Source organism: Podarcis melisellensis, assembly GCF_964234715.1.
Source record: "Podarcis melisellensis genome assembly, chromosome: 1".
Taxonomy (NCBI): domain Eukaryota; kingdom Metazoa; phylum Chordata; class Lepidosauria; order Squamata; family Lacertidae; genus Podarcis; species Podarcis melisellensis.
In genome coordinates this window covers 14,306,892-14,326,837 of record NC_138528.1, presented here as the reverse complement: position 1 = coordinate 14,326,837, position 19,946 = coordinate 14,306,892, and the positions used below count along the sequence as shown (strand labels likewise).

General features: G+C 39.8%; 1 protein-coding gene across 8 annotated transcripts in view; it reads left to right on the top strand.

Annotated features, from left to right (window-relative positions):
• MARK3 (microtubule affinity regulating kinase 3) overlaps positions 1 to 19,946 on the top strand; it is a 68,737-nt gene that overhangs the window by 15,649 nt on the left and 33,142 nt on the right. For all 8 annotated transcript variants that reach the window (XM_081910784.1, XM_081910780.1, XM_081910782.1 and 5 more), the window contains 4 exons: positions 1,689 to 1,880; positions 5,800 to 5,853; positions 8,744 to 8,792; positions 13,954 to 14,019. In XM_081910784.1, the coding sequence (XP_081766910.1) occupies positions 1,689 to 1,880; positions 5,800 to 5,853; positions 8,744 to 8,792; positions 13,954 to 14,019 (361 nt within the window). The remainder of the gene's footprint in view (positions 1 to 1,688; positions 1,881 to 5,799; positions 5,854 to 8,743; positions 8,793 to 13,953; positions 14,020 to 19,946) is intronic.

The following is a 19,946-nucleotide window of genomic DNA, read 5'->3' as shown; positions in this document are numbered from 1 at the left end:
CTTGTTACTCAGTTGGCTTTTGATAGCAGTTGGCTTACGTTATTACATTTCTTTATCATTTCTTATACGTTAGCACTTCTGCTACTTCAGGTAAAGCAATTTTAGTGGCAAGACCTTTAAAAATTGTGATAGAATTAGATAATTCAGCTATGGTCCTCTGGATGAAGACTATAGTGGCATCATTGATGTTACTGAGTTTGTCTAAAACTATTGCCTGCTGTTCATCATGTCCTTGTCTTGCAGTTAACAATGTAGACAATTCTAGGGAACTCTTTTTATACCCTAAGCAATGTTTCTGCAGATATTATTAGTAACATATTTTAAAGGAAGTTTAGAAAAGAGATTTGGTGAAAAATGTAGGAAGTTGCTTAATACTGCATCAGGTCCTTGGTTCACCTAGCAATAGTCTTCTCCAGGTTTAGCCAACATGTCAATGTCCTCCAGCAGTTGTTTGACTCCTAACACCCTGCCAGTGGTCAGGGATGATGGGTGTTGTAGTCCAACAGCATCTGGAGAGCATCATGTTGGCTACCTCTGGTCTACACAGGCTCTCTAGGTTGTCAAATAGATATTTTGCAGCCCTGTCAGGAGATACCAGGAATTGAACCTGGAGCTTCGTGCATCTGAGAGATGTGTTCTGCTACTGAGCTACAGCCCTTGTTGAAAGAGGAACAATGATTCACTTCCATTTTGTTATGTTCTACAGCTTCATCAGTGTGCACTGTGAAATACAAGGGAAATATAAGAAAAGCAGGTCTCTGCCTCAATGAGGTTACCAACTGCATTTGGACAGTGTGGAGAGTGGGGTGGATGGAGAGGCCAGAATAGCTTAACAAATGGAAACAGGAAAAATGTATTAGAAGAGCTGGGGAAGTGAAGGAGGTGTGAGCAAATAGATTTACACATGCTTGGGCTCTGTTTCTATTGGAGTTTGTGGACCAAAACAAAGCCTAACAATGCAGTTATATACACATCTACTCAGAAGACAGTTTGGTTGAGTTCAGTGAGGTTTACTCCTAAGTAAGTGGGTATGACTGTAGCCTATATGTACCTGGCTGCATCTGCCCACATTTGTTCTATGTTAATGCCAACTTTCCTGTTTGGTGATTCCTTAAGACACATTTGCCAAATCCTGAAATGCACTTTTTAGAGGGTGAAGCTAACAATCTGTTCCTTGGATGCCACAAGAGCACTACAGATCTTATACAGTGGTACCTCGGGTTACAAACACTTTGGGTTACAAACTCCACTAACCTGGAAGTAGTACCTCAGGTTGAGAACTTTGCCCCAGGATGAGAATGGAAATTGCGCGTCAGCTGCAGCGGGAGGCCCCATTAGCAAAAGCACGCCTCAGGTTAAGAACGGTTTTGGGTTAATAACGGACCTCCGGAACAAATTAACTTCATAACCCGACGTACCACTGTACTTGGATAATACTGAGGAACTGTTGATGGGCATACAGCATATTATTATGTATCATGGCTTGTATCCCTCCATGAATTTGTTCATTTCCCTTTTATGATGACAAAAGTCACTGTGTGAAACACTGTTCGTCTGCCCTTATCTACTGCCCCATTAATTTAATTGTGATCGCCAAGTTCTAGTTCATTGGAGTCTGTTCTCTCTTTGATTTGGAACAATGTTTTGCAAAGTACATTGTCTTAAATATGTGTGTTTCTTTGTTACAGCATACCTCTCATGGCGAAGGACGGCAGGAAGCTCCCCCTCGACCTAGTCGGTCTGGTGCCCGCTGTAGGAATTCTATAGCTTCCTGTGCAGATGAACAACCCCATATTGGGAATTACCGGCTTCTTAAAACAATTGGAAAGGGGAATTTTGCGAAAGTCAAACTGGCCAGACACATTCTTACTGGCAGAGAGGTACAGTGTTGTTTATGTTTCGAAAACTAAAAGCTATTTTAAATATGCTTAAGCATAAAAGAGCAGCCAATATATTGTAAACCTCCCTGTGATCTTCGGATGAAGAGCAATATACAAATTTAATTACCATAATTAATGCTACTATTACTAATATTTTGGTTTTATCAAGAAGTCCCTAACACAGCAATTTCCAGTAAATGCAGTAATAGTGTGAACTTAGCACATAATCATGTTACCTCAAAACTGTGCATGAATACTCCATCTTTATATTGAATAAAAAACCCCAAAGGTTTGATCCAAAGAAGATACTTTTCCAGACTGAAATGTGTGTAAACCAGAAGAGAGAGAATAACATTTATTGCGGAAATAAAATAAATAAATATCAGCCCATGGGTTTCCCACCTCCTGACTCAAATGAATTTCTGTGCTTCATAGGTATTCCTAGCAATATTTTGCCAGTACTCTTTTTAAAATCTTTTTTTTTTTAGGAATAGAATTGAATCATCAGTTTTGAATCATCAGTTTGTAGATTAGTGTCACCTGGAAAAACCAGCTAGCTAAATATAGTAGTGGTTCAACTGGCTCTGTTCTGTGGAATAGTATTTCTGCTGAGATGTAACAGGTGCTCACTATCTGTACTTTCCAGTTCTAATCGAAGACATTTTTGTTTTGACAGGCTTTCCCAGCTGAGTAAATGGGTCTTTGCCCTGAGTGTCTATTTTGTATTGTTTTAGTTTTGTTTTAAATGTATTGACTGTTGTTGTGCCTTTTTAAAAGGTCTAGGACCAATTGTAGCCCAGCTTAATTTTCAGTTTTGATAATTAATCTAAAATTGAGGTTATGTTCCTTTGGTTAACCTGGATCTGCCATGCTTGAGTAGGTTTGTGTCATACATTCTTTCATCGTAAACAAAAAATGCATCACTTTATATTTTGTATAAACTCATGATCTGGGTTTCATTTATGCAGTATGCTAATGTTACTGTAATCCTACTTGGGTGTAAGTTGCATTAAATTCAGAGAAACTTGCTTCTAAATTCATTCAGGATCACGTTCCAAAAATAAGAAATAGCCGGCATGTGTGGAATGTAGTTTTATTTTTGAACTGAAGTGTGAGGCAGACCTTAATAATGGGGGAGCACAGAAACCATTCAAAGCTAGTATGTAATTTTGGACAATTGGGAGAAATGAAGGCTCTGTTTCCCCTGCAAATGGACTGGACTGAAGTCTGGACTGAACGCTGACATTTTTTTGGAGCAGGGAGCAGGCAAAAAAATTACTCAGGTTGTTGCTTTGTGCTAGTCAGCAGCACCCTGGGAATTGGTGATTATGTGTCTCTAAGCCACCTTGAACTTGTACCTGATTAAAAGATGCAGACTGCTTAAAAGATGGCCATTCCTTAATCTCTCTTGCATTTGCAAATCTGGATGGCATGGTGGCTCACTTTTTGATAACTTCTGGAGTTCTTGCTGCTTATGGTGCTGCCACTTTGACTTGGCATCATTGTAAAATGCATTTATTTTTATTTTATTTATGTACTGAATAAAGTACTAATTCCTATAGACAAAAATAAAGGAACTCAAATATGCGGACATCCTCTCAATCCAGCTGTGTCCCACAATTTTACATTCTCCACACGCACTTAACAGTGAATATGCTATTCGGTCACATATTTGCTTTCATATTCATGGAAAGGTGCTGCCTTCGTCTCCAGATACTTTTCAGAAAGCTACTTCAAAAGTAGATGGATGACTTATTCTGATAAATTCAAGGAGTGTCTGTCCAGAGGGTACTCGAGATAATATAATATAAAATATGTTTGCAAATCCGGGCGAATGTATTGTTTTAAAGAAAAGATAGGGCTGGGCAATAGGCATGACCTACTGTTTCTGCTCAACTGCTGGTCTTCGCTTTTGAGGATTCCTAGCATTTGAAAAGTTACCTTTTGAAATGAGCACTTAGAAGTGCAATGGAATTCAATGTGGATCGCAGGCAAGTGTGATAACACTAGTTACAAAAGGAAGGCCAATCTGCCAACAGACAGCTGTCTTATACTAGCTGATATTTGTGAGTAGCTTTTCAGCATCCCCCTAGTATACGGTGCTACAGTTAATCTGGTCTGGAGGTGATAAAGCTATGGATCAATGTGCATCTGGTGAGTCGCAGAAGGGGCTTGCAGCATTGTGTCGTCTTTACCGGGATTGGCTGGCGCTGCTGTGTATAGGGATGATCTGTGTTGAACACATTGTTGAAAGTTGAATCAAGGCAAAGAGGCTTATAGCTCAGTGTAACGCTTGTGTAGAAACTTCTGTTAAAGTTGATTGTTTGAGATGCAGCAGCCGCTTAGAAAGGAAGGAAGGAAATTGAAATTTCATCATCTGCAGATAGAAAGTTCAGTGTACACTGTGAGAAGCTTTTAAATCCTCCTTGGTATTAAAACTTTCATATTTGGTGTATGCCAAGGGGTTTAACAACTCTTCTTGATGAAGAGCACTGTAAAAATGCTTTAAATGATTGAGATGTGTGAATAAAGAGAATTTTTCTTCCTCTCTCATATGCTCAGCTGATTCACAGATTTCTTCCTACGTGTGGGACAACAGGCTGAATTTCTATCTATTAGGAGTAGCAGTCACTAAACATGGTTAACTGAACACCTCATAAATTTGCTGAGGTGACATGCCCTTGGGACAAAACTGAATTGCCTTAAATTGCCTTAAGGGTACCTTTGAGACTTTGGCATTCTTTCAAAGGCTGGATTCATAATTCTTTTTTCTGTTTGAGAATTACACCTGCTCTTCCAGTGCGGTTGCCTCTAGTATATAGAACAGTCATATGATTTGTCACCTCCCTAGCTGCTGCCGCTGTACCCATTGCTCTTTCTCTTTTGCTGCTACTGAGGCTGAAATATTGAACAGAGCTTCTGAAAGTGGCATGAACTGGCACCAGGAATTAAATTTAACTCAAAACATCTTCTGAAAAAATTGATCTTGTATTAGTTTTGCAAACATGGCTTTTCTCATTTGCCCCTCTTTTCTTAATGTAACTATGTCTGTCTAAGTATGTGTAGCGATTTCATTTAATTGGATCCAGTGTTCCATTCATGGCTCAGTCCTTGAAGGACAGGGATTTGTTCTTCCTGTTATTTGCAAATCACCATATTGCACTCTATCATTATTCTGTCTATATCAGATGTCAGGTGTAAGTGCTATTGCTTATGATGCCAGAATTGACCTATGCACACAGAGGAGGGAAATGATGATGATGATGATGATAATATTTACTTATACCCTGCCCTTCAGACTGGGTTGCCCCAGGCATTCTGGCTTAGGTATGAGCAGGAAACCCCTGTTTTGCAAAAATACAAGAAATCTTTAGGGTTTAGAGAGGGCTTGATGGACAGATGCAAGCAGTGAACAGGAACACGACACTGCAACATATTTTTGTGCAGATCCCAAGCAAAAATATTTAGAACCTCTTTCAGATCTCATTAATGATAAACTATTTTGAGCCCTGAATTATTTTCTATCCAGTTTGTTTGTGTTTTGTTTTGGTGGCCAAGTCGCATGTTTGCTTTTTGAGCACCAACTCCATTTTATAGGATGCTGATGACTGCCTTCAGGTTAGGTTCTCACGAATACAGGTGCCACATAAGTTGCATATGATGGAATGCAGCTTGTGGTTGATTTTGGACAAAGATTGTCTGATACTCCTATGAAAGTTCATGATAGATTCACAGCATCCCCAATCCACAGGTTTTAAGTACTAATGCTTGAATCTTCAGATTATGTCAGATGTGTTTGTCATTTTGTATTGTGCAGTCTGTGCTCAAAGGGTGATGCACTTAGCATCACCAATATATCTGAACTGTAACATGAAATCATTTGTTAACAAATATTAACTGTAAACCATTTTCTCTCTAGGTTGCAATAAAAATAATTGACAAAACACAGTTGAACCCAACTAGTCTACAGAAGGTAGGTTCACTTAGCTGTTTAGCCATTCAGGTATTTTAGTTCCTATCCCTTTATAGTATTTTTCATGTTAGCCCTGACTTAGTTTTAACTTTGTGTTGGCATTTTTCGGTGAAGTCCACAGTCCATGGTGGTTTCAACTTAATGCTGACTTTTTCCTGCATTTTGCAGGGGGTGGGAGAAAGTGCACAGTCTTATCTGATGAATTTGATCCCATTTGAACTAGGAATTTACATACGAAAAAAGTCTGAAATAACACCTATCCATCTTATTTCCTTATTCTAGTACTCCAAACTGCTGCATAAACTGAACAAGAGCCTCTGTTTCTTCTGTTGTTTTGTCTCATGGGCAAAATGTATTAAACATTAAGCATTTACTGGGATGCACTTTCTTGGACTGGAGCTGCACATTTGTTTATTTATTTTACTAGGCGTCTTTCCTGCCCTGCACTATGTTTCAGGGCAGTTTACAACTGTGGAATATGCAATTATAAAACAGTTGTTACCATAAAACATGTCTAAAAACAATTTAAAACATTTCCATATAAAAACAGTACAAACATTTTGAAAACAGTTCCACATATAAAACCAGTTAAAAATAGTACCAGTACAGATACAAAGTGAATGACAGATTCAAGCCTGGGAACCCAACTCTTGTGGAAAAACTGAAAAGCAGCAGGATGGAGTTGGGGCTTAACCTATCCCCTTCCCTCACTGCAGCCCTTCTCAATCCAATTGGATTTTTCTTGAAATGCTGCAAGCCCAAGCCAGGAATCTCTACTGGGGAAAGCAACCTGCGTGTGGCTTTCAGGTGAAAAGTGGGGAGGACTTGGTACTCCACCCTCCCCATGATTTCTCTCTTGGAGATTGTGCACTTTTCCTTGCTTCCTTTCCGCTGTTCGTGGTAACCTGGATTATTGCTAGACTTTCAGACTATAAAATTATGCTGCTTTCCTGTGGGTTAAACTACAGAGCCTAAGACTTGCCGATCAGAAGGTCGGTGGTTCGAATCCCCGTGACTGGGTGAGCTCCCGTTGCTCGGTCCCTGCTCCTGCCCACCTAGCAGTTCGAAAGCACGTCAAAGTGCAAGTAGATAAATAGGTACTGCTCCAGCGGGAAGGTAAACGGTGTTTCTGTGTGCTGAAGCAGCTTAGTCATGCTGGCCACATGACCCAGAAGCTGTACGCTGGCTCCCTCAGCCAATAAAATGAGATGAGCGCCGCAACCCCAGAGTCAGTCACGACTGGACCTAATGGTCAGGGTTCCCTTTACTTTTACCTAGTTTGTATGCTGACTCACCATATTTTCCCACCATACTATACTAGCAATGCCCTAATATATCTCTAAGGAGAGTCGTTGGTTTAATACAAAACCACTTGATTGCTCTTCCTCCTTTAGCATTAAGGGCAGCTTTTAGAAAATAATCAGGAAAATGCTTGAGAGTACCAGCCATCTGGAATCCTAGGTTTCTTGAAAGGATGTGAGAGCAGAACACTCCTTTGCAGAGAATTGTAAGATAACTGCACTTCCCAGGAACCAGACTTTTCATTCTTGGGGAGCCTTCAAAAGCTGGACACCCACACCCTCCAAATTATACCTGCTGTCTATCATGTACTTTATTGGTCAATGCTTCAATGGAAGTTGCATTGTTTGTGAGGCAAGAACTAAAAATATTTAAACATGGATTCAGATTTGCTGATTAATGAATGTGCATTTAGTATAAGGCAAATGGCCTAGCAACATAATGCAATAATAGACTTTTTAAACACAAAGGAAAGGAAAGGAACGACAGATGGATAAACTTTTGTATGTCCCACTTTTTCTTCTGTGTAGACATCTCTGGAAACTTAAGAGGACCAGAGTTTTCTCCTCCTCCTCGATATAATTTTAAACCCCAAAGGAATCCTTTTGTGATGTTGCCCTCTGAGTGATTGGCTATCATCAGTCTCAGGAATAGATGGAGCAATTTGCTAAATATATACATGAGGAATTTGGGAATTTTCATTCAATGTTATCTCAGACTTTGAAAAAGAGAAGTTTTAATATAGTATATATATTTTAAATCCCTTACATCTGCCAGGTATCCCAGGAAGTGCCCCATACAGCTGACATTTGACTTAATCCGCTGCCAACTCTTATGATTGCTTTTTGTTTATCTTGCAATATGAAAAAGCAGATTACTGTTAGAGGTCTTGAGCTGCACTGTTAAATCTGTAGTGTTCTGGGAGGTTTTAGTACAACCTTTTTTAAAAAAAGCAGTATTTGTGGGAAGGAATTGCACAGCCCTTGTTTAGAGCATAAGCAACTGAATTTTGGGGAGTTGTATTAATTAATGAGCAAGACCTGTGGGTTTTATTCAGACATACACAGATCATACAGTCTCATTTGAACACTGCAAACTGGGCCATTCTTCTATACCTTGGATGTCACCACTAGGAAAGCTTTACAGCAATGAAATTTCTCCTCCTTATTAGATACTTGTGCTAGCTTGTTGGCACAGTTACAAAAATCATTGTGAAACCTTTTGAGGTAAACATTTTATTTTGACCCAGAACTGGACAGATTCCAGATACATATCAAACTGTATAATTATTCCTGGAATGTTCATCCTTTGGCACTTGGAGCACTAAAGTATTTCTAGAGTTCAGATTAAGAAGACATGCAAAGAAGCTTGAATGTCCTTCTGAAATCTCTTTAGCATCAGCTTGTTACAGCTTTGTGTCCCAATATGTGTGGCTTGCTTTTTGATGGGGTGTTTCTTAAACCTTTTTCAGATATAAGAACCCTTTTCCAAGTTCCTAAAATGTGATTATACACCCTTTAAAATAAAAAGAAACGGCTGATGATATTTTTTTTTAATCATAAACGGTTGTATTTTTCTCTCTCCGTTCCAGCTGTTCAGGGAAGTGAGGATAATGAAGATTTTAAACCATCCCAATATAGGTAAGGCATGTGTTAAAGCCTTTTACTTTTGAGGGCTGAGAAGTGGGAATAACTGTATTTATAAATATATATTCATTAGTTAATTGACTAAAAGTATGCGTGTGTTTATAAAATATGAGCGGCATCCAATGCTCCCATTCCACTAGTATAAGGGATGTGTGCTAGTGGAACAGAAATATCTCCTCTCTCATGCAGTGCCCTGCTTCCCCTCAAAATTCAGCTCTGAAGGATGGGGGACCGACTGGAGAAGATTTTGGGGGTAGGCAGGGGATGGAGGAAGTAGGTGTGTCCCTGTCTCAGTACAACTCTGCTAGTGCTACTTTTAATGCATCCCTCAGATAGAGAGAATATGAAGGGTTTCCATTATCCCAGTAATTTTTGACAGGGTTCATGTTTTTGCTTTAGGTGCACTTAACTAGCTTTGTGTATTTTAAACTTACACGTTACCCATGTGCATAAAACGTGTGAAGGCTTCTGTTTCTATTATTCCATACATGTACATGTCAATCACAGAGGTGTTGCTCTAAATTTATATTTGAGTGTCCTCCAACTGAAATTAATGGTTTTAAGAAAATTATTTAAAAAATACATTGTGGCTCTTCAGCCTATGGGGCTTTTTTGTACACAATACAAGATTTCAGTGGCTGTCCCCTGTGCCGCATTCAAACTGCTTTTGCAAATCCCACCTTTCCACAAAGTTGTGCAAGAAACTCCTCATGTCCAGTTAAAAGGGGGGGGGTCAAAAACCCTGCTGGCAAGATGGACTTGATCACAACAACATCTGTGTAGTATTTATTTAGTTTATTTGCTTGTTGCTTTCGACAGAAGTCGTAAATTGATGTACAACAGTCAAGCCCATCACTTGTTGCTTAAACTTGCCTTCATTGAATGCCTCTCCCTTGCTGCCAGGCAAAATAATGTATTCATCATATGAACCCTCAGGATATAGTGTACCATAAGCAGAGAGCCTGAATAACAAGTTGATTCTTGATAACTCAAGAAATAGAGGCAGTTGTTTGCATGGTTACTAGCCAGCCTGTCCTAGATGAATGCCTATCCATTGGCTATCCATTACCACATATTTTGGCACAATAAGTCCAGCAGCTTCCTCTCATAGGACATTTTTGGGCAACAAACCCAGTCCAGTTGATGTTCTAGATGTCTTGTTCTGGAGAATGTTAAAGAGGAACATTAAATTACAATATTTTACTTAATTTTGTAGTATTAAGGGGTATATTGGCTTAAAGATACATTCCAGTTTTGAAGTTCCCTTTTGCTTTTCCTGAAGAGAATGGGGATAGTCAGAGTTTAAAGTGATGCATGCTGTTGCTCAAACATGTTTCTAAGCTTATAAAATAAATCCCATGTCTCCTAAATAAGAGATTCAGCTATTCCCTGACTCAGCACTTTAAATCTCCAGTCGACTCAGGTTTCTCTGACAGCTCCTACATAATCCCCAATACCTCTATCACATTTACTATGAAAATTCAAGTCAACCTAAAATTAAGCTCAGTGTAAAAATAAGTGGTAATTGATACTGTCATTTATAAGTGTGGTTTCTGAGGGAATTCCATTCCTATGCAGTTCAATATTCTTGATACAAAGTTCAGACTTAATATGCAGTATAGAAAACTAGTATCGGAACTTGTTAGCATTTATAGTTCATGCAGAACCCAGGGACACATTCACATGCTGTATCTAAAATTGAAGCAAACATATCTTTGGCAATAGTGATTTAATTGTGCTACCTGCATCTAGCATTCAGAAGTAGCCAAGAGCTCTTCCAATTAACATTGCTTCGATTCTGCTGTGTACATTGGGTAGGCTTTGTAGCTTTGACACCTATTCATCAGGGAGAAGAAAATAAAGAGGAAGCTAAGTCTTCAACTACCAGGAAATAACTGTTCTTAGATTAAATCTGAAGTCCAGTCAATACTGATCACATTAAACTTCTGGAATCCTCTAGGACTATACGGTAATAGTTTGAAAGAGTTCTGTTTTTTTAAATGCTTTTGACTGTCTTCACATAACGCTAGCCTATTTACTCAAGATGCCTGTTATTACTTTTCGTGTATGTATGTGAGAGGACCACTAATTAAAAAATCTAATTAAAAACAAAAATGGAAAGCTGCCTTCAGATCATCTTGGTTTGCAATAATTTGCAACTTTCAGACACAATTGGCTGCATTCAGATGTTGCATTGAAACGGTAGTTTAGCGCAAAGTGAATGAGCTTGGCCTTCTTGCAGGCTTTCTCTATCTAGTTGCTCCCCTTGCATAGCAAGTAAGAGGAGCTTGAATGCTTTTACATTTGGTTTCCCTTGAACAGGATTTCCTTGTGTCATGGTTTCTCAGTAATTCTGCTCAGTTTCAAAATATTCCTTCTTCAGAACAAGGGATATGGACCTTTCTTATTAAACTTCTTATAGTTAGTGACAAACCATTATCCAGATAGCATATAAAATGGCATCTAAGGGAAATGGAAAGTAAAGGCTTCTGTCATCCTCTTCCCAGTGGAGGATGATGATAATGATGATGAATTCAATTTCTATACTGCCTTTCTTTGGAGGATCACAGAGCGGTTTGCAATATAAAAACACAAAAATACATACCATAATAACAAATGAACAATACCACCTCCCACAGTTTAAAAGACCATAGATTAATTTGCCAAAGGTCTAGGACAGGGATGTCCAACCGGTCGACTGCGATCAACAGGTCAATCCCCATACGATCGCGGTTGATCGCGGGATCCCTGTCGATCGGAGAAAGAGAAAAACAATGGAGTGAAAGTCCCAGTCCCCCGCCGCCCTTGCTCTGTTCCTCCGTCATGTCAAATGGGCGGTCTTTAATTGTCTTTGCTGATGGGTTTGGATACGGAAGTAGTCGTTTCCGCTGCATTGTTGTTTTAGGTGAGCGAGTCCCACCCCTAAAAAAAGCTAAACATCTGTGGCTCAACAACTTTGCCCCCCCCAAAAAAAGTCAACAACTTAGACTCCCCCCCAAGAAAAGCGCAACAACTTTGGCTCCGCCCCCTCCATGGGTAGAGCATTTCCAGTATTTTTATACTGGGGGTAGATCACAGTCTCTTGGGAGTTGAACATGCCTGATCTAGGGGAAGAGGAATATTTTCACCTGGCATCTAAAGATATTTAATGAAGGTGCCAAGTGCGCCTCCCTGAGCAGAGCATTAAACAAGTGGGGAACCACCACAGAAAGGCCCTCTAGACCTCATGGAGGAAGCACACAAAGAAGAGCCTCAGACTATGATTGGTCTAGGTTGGTTCAGATGGGGAGAGGCAGTTCTTGAGGGATTATAGGGAACACACGAGACTGGGGAAGAAGGCTAGTCTTGTTCATGTCATGCTAAACTATGTTCTAGTGTTACGTCTGAATGTTGCCAGTGACAAACTATGGTTGATCAAAGCAGGAAGTAATTAAGCTGTGCATATTGCGGCGTGGCTACGCAGAAGATTGAAGCTAATTCTTGAGTCTCCACACAGTGGTTTGACATTTACAAGATGAAGTGTAATTTACTATCAGTTTCTGCATTATCAGGTTTGTAGAGGGAATTTCAGATTGATAAGCATGGGAATTTTATATATATATAAATGTGATCCAGAGATAACAGTGCTAACTTAAAAAGGGAGATGTCAAGATAGGACTTGGAAGTGATTAGTGGCTCTACTGTAACACTGAAAGTCAATGTAGCTTATTCCCATAAATCTCTTCCAACAGCTAGATGAGCACTTTTCATCCAACTCAATCTATAAATACCCACCACTTAGGATTTAAGCACAAATCATACCCTAGCATGAATAATTGAATAATGATGTATGCATGTATTATGAAGCCGAGAGCTTCTTCATAGTTCTTCGTGTTCTGTAAGAAAATGATTGGCAGTTGGAAATAATTTTTAAAATATTAGCGACAACGAGCTCTTGTCTTATATTACGTTATTACATAATTGAGTGCTGGATTATCACAACCACAGGAACATGAGAATCTGCTTTATACTGAGTCAAACCATTGGTCCATCTAGCCCAGTATTTATGTACATAGACTGATAGTGGTTCTCCAGACTGGAATCTCTCTCCCAACACTGACTTTATGAATGGAAAACAGATGTGTGATTGCCAGGCTGCAGCCCTTTCCCTAAACATTGTGCCCTTTGAAACAAGGGGCACTTTCTGGTAAACTTTTCAGAAGCAATGTCCTGGGAACAACCAAGCTATGCTTATCACACACAAAGCAAACTATCTCCTAATGAAGAAATACATTACATGCCTTATAAATATGATACTTTGGGAGCAGGTCTGGTAGTTTCATAGATGATGTAAATGGCTTATTTCAGATTCTATTATTAAATAATTATTTGTCGGATATGGTTATTTTACCCCTTTATCCAGTTACAGAGCTGTATTTTTTTTTATTCTTCAAGTCTTAAATACTTTTACTTTAATGTCTAGTGTAGATAGTCATATGAAAAAGCAGACTGTTTCTGCATTAGTCTTTGATGTGTGTGCCTAGGAAAAATGTGATTTGTCAGTTTTCTAAAACACAATCAATTGATGCTTCCTGAAAGCACTTAGAGGACCTGCTTCATTGATTTTGTAAGTGGTCTCAATACTGCAAAATTAGTCCTGCATCAACAAATACATAGCAAATACTTACAGCAGCAGTCCAGGGAGCTCCCCTTAGGTTGATGTTCATTGCTGCTTCTGGTATTTCTATTTTAATACCTACTCCTTACTATATACTGCTTTTAAATCCCCCTGTGTTTCTGTTGCGGCTTATCATGCGGTTTGGGGTCTGAGTTGTTGTCTATTGCAGCGCTAGGCAAACAGTTCTCTGGGTTGTGACTCAGGGCTTCAGCTTGGGGAGAGATTGTGGCAGAGAACATGTTTTGCAGATTCAGCCTTTAGCTGTTCCAGTAAAAGGATATTTGGTAGACACTTGACCTGAGTGTCTATAAGGCACCAGTGTGTAATGTTCATGTGCCTGGCAGGGGAAAATAGATTAAAAATATGTACTGACCCTGCCTCCCCATGGTGTTTAAGGTCACTATTTGAAATGATAAATAAAACTGAAGTCCAGTAACAAATATTGTCTATATAGGTAAGACTGATGTTAATCTCTAAATCAGTTCTTGTCTCTTCCAGTTAAATTATTCGAGGTAATTGAAACCGAAAAAACGCTCTACTTAATCATGGAGTATGCAAGTGGAGGTAAGTACAAAACTATTTCAAACCAAATAGGATTTTAAAAAAATCAAGTGATAAACTTTATATAATGTATATGTTTGGAAAAAATAATAATAACATTTCAAAACCACCACTTATACTCTCCGCATAATAAATGTAAGAGCATGTAAATATTTGCAGACTTCAGTAAGAGCCTACTGCCCTTGCTGTTATCTTGAAGCAGTTAAGTTAGTCATACGGTCAGACTCCAAAAATTCCAGTTAGTTGCCTTGTACCTTCAGTGGACACTTGTACTATTGATTTGCTTTTCTCAGTCTAAGAGAGAGAGAGAGTGTGTCTGATTCATGTTTTATAATCTGGAAGGCCCTCAGAGTGGTGTACAAAATAAAGCAATACAAAGTGTTCCACATTGAAGCCAGATGTATCAGTTTTCTTTTAACATAAGGTATACATTTTCCAAAAATATACATATGCAAAACTACATGGACCATAGTGCTAACTTTACCAACTGCAGACATGCTGATGTCAATATATATTTTTTCAGCATTTCTTTCATCGTTGCATAATTAAACAATATGAAAGGGAAAACAAATCCAGAGCCCTTTATATTCCCTGGATGTTTGTATCAGTGTAAAGTAGAGGCTAGCACTTTAAAACAACCAGGTGAAAAATACAAAGGTTTTAAGGGAACAGAAAATGCAGAGCACTGCTGCACAACACGTGATCTCCCGAGCCAAACACAGCCCTCCAGCCATATGTTGTGACCTTCCAAGTGCTTAACAATTGTACTATTTTTGCCACAGCAAAATGGGAGGTGGGCTATGGCTGATGGGCTGTATTTAGCTCAATGGGTTGTGAGTTAAAGAAACTTGACATAGAGTTTCTCTCTTTCCCCTCCCCCCAAAAGAGAGGAAAAAACAAGTAAAGCTTGTAAAGGAATTATGTAGTGAATAGGTGTGCAAACTGCTGCCCCCTCAGTTTGATGGAACTGCCGGTAAACTAAATAGTGAGATCTTATTGCATGAAGCGATCCAAAGATCTTTAAAAAACCATTGGAGAAACTGCACTTGGTCCAAAATGTGCTGCTAGAATACTGACGAGATGAGACCGTATACCTCCAATCTTTTACCAGCTACATTGGTGCTTGTTTCTGGGCTCTTCTTTAAGTGTTGTTGCAGACCTTTAAAATATTTAATGACCTGGGAACAAATTATCCCAAGGTTGGCCTCTATAGGAACCTGCGTACGTCATGAGGTCAGCTTTAGAGGCGGAAGGATGAACAAGAGAGAGAAAGAGTGTGTTCTTTGTTATGGTGCCAAAAGTGAGGAATATTATTGCTGTCTGGGGGAAATACATCAGGCCCCTTCTCTTCTCGTGTCTAGATGGGTTTTGAAAACCTATTTTAAAAGTGCTTTATGCTCTGCTTAAGTTTTGTTTTAGTCATGCTGAAATTACAGTTTTTAAAATTAGATTGTTTTTACATTTGCTATGTTGGTTGTTTTACATTTTGTTCTGAATTATTTGTGAACAGTTATTTGATACATGATGCAAAAACTGAGTGTAAATGAAAAAATCATGTGATGATATAAGCAGAGTATAAATGGTACAATTATTTTTTATCATATCAAATTAATAATAATAATCATATGCCGCCTGCTCTCGATCAGGTTACACTCCCTCTGAAGGAGTGGGTTCGCAGCTTGGGGGTACTTCAGGATCCTATGCTGTCACTTACGGGTCCGGTAGCCTCAGTGGTGCAGAGTGCTTTCCATCAGCTTCCGCTGGTGGCCCAGTTGCACCCCTACCTGGAAAGGGGTAGCCTAATCTCTGTTGTCTCTGCTCTGTTAACCTCTAGGTTAGATTACTGCAATGCAGTATACATAGGGCTGCCTCTGAAGACGGTTCAGAAACTTCAGCTGGTGCAGAATTTGGTGGCCAGATTGCTCACAGGGGCAAGGTGGTTTGAGCATGTTGTTGTTTAGTCGTTTAATCGTGTCCGACTCTTCGTGACCCCATGGACCAGAGCACGCCAGGCATTCCTGTCTTCTACTGCCTCCCACAGCTTGGTCAAACTCATGTTGGTAGCTTCGAGAACACTGTCCAACCATCTCGTCCTCTGTCGTCCCCTTCTCCTTGTGCCCTCAATCTTTCCCAACATCAGGGTCTTTTCCAGGGAGTCTTCTCTTCTCATGAGGTGGCCAAAGTATTGGAGCCTCTGGTTCAGGATCTGTCCTTCCATTTTTTTAAAAAAATGATATTTATTGGAATTTCAAATAATACATAAAAAAGTAAAAGAAAAAAAGAAAAAGAAAAAAAAAGAAAAATTCAACGTACAATCCATATTTTCAATACCTTTTTTCCGCGACTTCCCCTCGCCTCCCCTTCTTGTATTCCATATCCAAAAGTTTGTTCAGCAAGTTCTTATCCCTAAATCTTAACCTTAATTTATTGTTATGTTAAATTCAATTTGTATCTCGACTTTTAGCTTATATACATCAATCATTATACTTAGAGACTTTTTCTAAGATCGTCCCAGTTTCCCTTCCACGAATTTTACTACTAGTGACAACACAAAAAGCAAAAAAGATAGAAAAAATCAGAGTATTCTTGTACATCCTTTGGATTTCCAAATCCCACCCTCCCTTCCCTGGTTTGAATCCCCAAACCATTGTCCATTAGTCCATCTTGTATCAGCCTGGCAACCTCACGTCTAAGGCCCTTAAATCTCTTTCAGTCCCTCTCTGCCGGTTTCTTTAAAAGTCCTTTATATTAAACACCAAATCTCGGAGGGGCACTATCCCTATAATGTCCATGTTCCTTCCAGCCAGACCTCCATATTTAAAGGTGGAGCTCAAATCTTGTTTCTCAAACTTTTTAAGTCCAAACAGCCCAAAGGCTTCAACTTCAACCTTGATCAGATTTATAGACCATAGATCTTCAGATTTCCACAAAAGGAGATCTTTCCACTCCTCACTTTCCAGTTCAAACCCAGTTTTTATCATCCAGTTCTTATTTTTTTTTATATCCATCTTGACAGGCCTCCGGCTCTCCTTTGCCTTCTGCAGCATTGCAGCCCCTCCTTCCTGCTCCTCCTGTTCAACATATATCTCTTTCTCCACTTCTTCAATTTTCTCAAGTTTCTTTTCTTGTTCAGCTGCCTGGGTTTTGTACATCACATCCTTTTCCAACTCAGTAGATTCCTTTGCTGTTGACTTCAAAGTTATGGCACTTGTAGACAAAACAAAACCTTTTCTCTCACGAGAAAAATAACCTCCTCCAGGTCAGCTAGTATTTTTCGACCAATTTCCATTTTTGTAATGTCCCTGAACCCCCACTAGAGGGATTCTGGTTATTCAGTACTGTATTCCTTTCACTTCCAACCCAAAAGCCAAGTTAATTTGTTTCAGTTCTTCTTTATTTTCAGCAATTTATAACTATATTGTATCTATTGTAACCAGCAGGAACATCAGAAACAAAGTTCTCTATTTTTTTCCGACTTTGACAGCTAATTTGACAGCTGTCAAAATCTCTTATGTCTCCTCAGCAGGCTCCTCTCGCGGATCACTCCCGGTCCCGGGATGGGTGGCACTTTAGTTCAAAAAATTAACTCTCATCCTCCAGCACAATTACTTATACTATCAATCCGTGCAATTAATAACTTTTATCCAGTTAAGAAAAGGTTCTTCTTCGACCTTAGTTGTCAAATCCTTGCTTTAAATTGTATACAATGGGGGGGAGACGGACTTCCTTTTTACATCTCCCCCGCTCGTACCAAATCCAAAGAAATTTTTAGTCCAGTTTCAAAATTACTCACGGGTTGTCATCTTTAGATTTTAGTCCAAATTTCCAAAAGAAGAAGTCAGCGCTCTCAGTCGAACGGCATGCGGCTTCGCTTGGCAGGGGAAGCAGAAGACTCACAGCACCGCGCCACTTCCCGTCCCCCGCTCTGAAGCCTTTAAAAAGGCTTCTTCGCAGGTCGGGGGGGCGCAAACGGTGCCCGCTGAGTCACCAGGTCCACGGGCTTCCACGCCCGTGTTTTTTGAGGGTCCCCGTGTCGCCGGCACGGCAGGACCCGACCCCTGTCTAGCAGATTCCCTCCGGAGCTCGGAGGGAATCCGCCATTCGGCTATGGCGCCAACCCGGAAGTCAGGATCTGTCCTTCCAGTGAGCACTCAGGGCTGATTTCCTTCAGAATGGAGAGGTTTGATCTTGCTCCACCAGCGTCGTAATTCAAAAGCATCAATTCTTCTTTCTGGTCCAAATCTCACTTCCATACATCACTCCTGGGAAAACCATAGCTTTAACTATACAGACCTCTGTTGGCAAGGTGATATATCTGCTTTTTAAGATGCTGTCTAGGTTTGTCATTGCTTTTCTCCCAAGAAGCAGGCGTCTTTTAATTTCATGACTGCTGTCACCCTGTGCAGTGATCATGGAGCCCAAGAAAGTAAAATCTCTCACTGCCTCCATTTCTTCCCCTTCTATTTGCCAAGAGGTGATGGGCCCAGTGGCCATGATCTTAGTGTTTTTTTATGTTGAGCTTCATACCATATTTTGCACTCTCCTCTTTCACCCTCATTAAAAGGTTCTTTAATTCCTCCTCACTTTCTGCCATCAAGGTTGTGTCATCTGTATATCTGAGGTTGTTGATATTTCTTCCGGCAATCTTAATTCCAATTTGGGATTCAACCCGCCCAGCCTTTCACATGATGAATTATGCATATAAGTTGAATAAGCAGGAAGACAATATACAGCCTTGTCATAGTCAATGAAGCAGAAGTAGATGTCTTTCTGGAACAATCTAGCTTTCTCCATAATCCAGCGCATGCTTGCAATTTGGTCTCTGGTTCCTCTGCCCCTTCAAAATCCAGCTTGCGCTTCTGAGAGTTCTCGGTCCACATACTGCTTAAGCTTGCCTTGTAGAATTTTAAGCATAACCTTGCTAGCTTGTGAAATGAGTGCAATTGTGCGGTAGTTGGAGCATTCTTTGGCACTGCCCTTCTTTGGGATTGGGATGTAGACTGATCTTCTCCAATCCTCTGGCCACTGCTGAGTTTTCCAAACTTGCTGGCGTATTGAGTGCAGCACCTTAACGGCATCATCTTTTAAAATTTTAAATAGTTCAGCTGGAATATCATCACTTCCACTGGCCTTGTTATTAGCAGTGCTTTTAAGGCCCATTTGACTTCACTCTCCAGGATGTCTGGCTCAAGGTCAGCAACCACACTGCCTGGGGTGTATGAGACATCCATATCTTTCTGATATAATTCCTCTGTGTATTCTTGCCACCTCTTCGTGATGTCTTATGCTTCCGTTAGGTCAGTAGAGCATAGAATCTGTGTAAGGGCTCATATTCACAAATGGTCTTATAAGTTGTTTATATGCCAAAGTACACCAAATTCCCATTTCTACCACCACCCCAGTTTACACTGTTTTGATTATACCCATTTAAATCACATGAAGAGATCAAAATGCTGGCACAGAGTTATATATTCCATGAGCATTATAGGTGTGTGGATGGAACCAGTGTAGTGTTATATCTAATTCCCATGCCACGTCACTATTGCAAAAGAGCTAAAATCATTCTCTAGAGATGCTGAAAGACAAGCCTGCAGGGTGAGTTGTCAGGGGCTACATCTAATATCACTGTCTGAGAATTTCCTGCCTTGGTTGTCTGATTCGGAATGAATCACTTACTGTGTACTGTGACTGTAGTCTTTTAGCATGTATTTTTAATTGGCTCCTCTGACTGGTTTCATTAATTAAAAGCCTTAGAAATAGAATGTGTGATGGTTGTGTGTCACTGATAAAAGCTTTTTAAAAATTCTTTCTGAAAGTAATAATATTTATCATGTTTTCCTACAAATCATCAAGCAGTAAGGAAGCCCTCCCTGTCAAACAAGATTTTAATAAGATAATATTTTTCTTCCCTGTAAAAACACATGCTACTC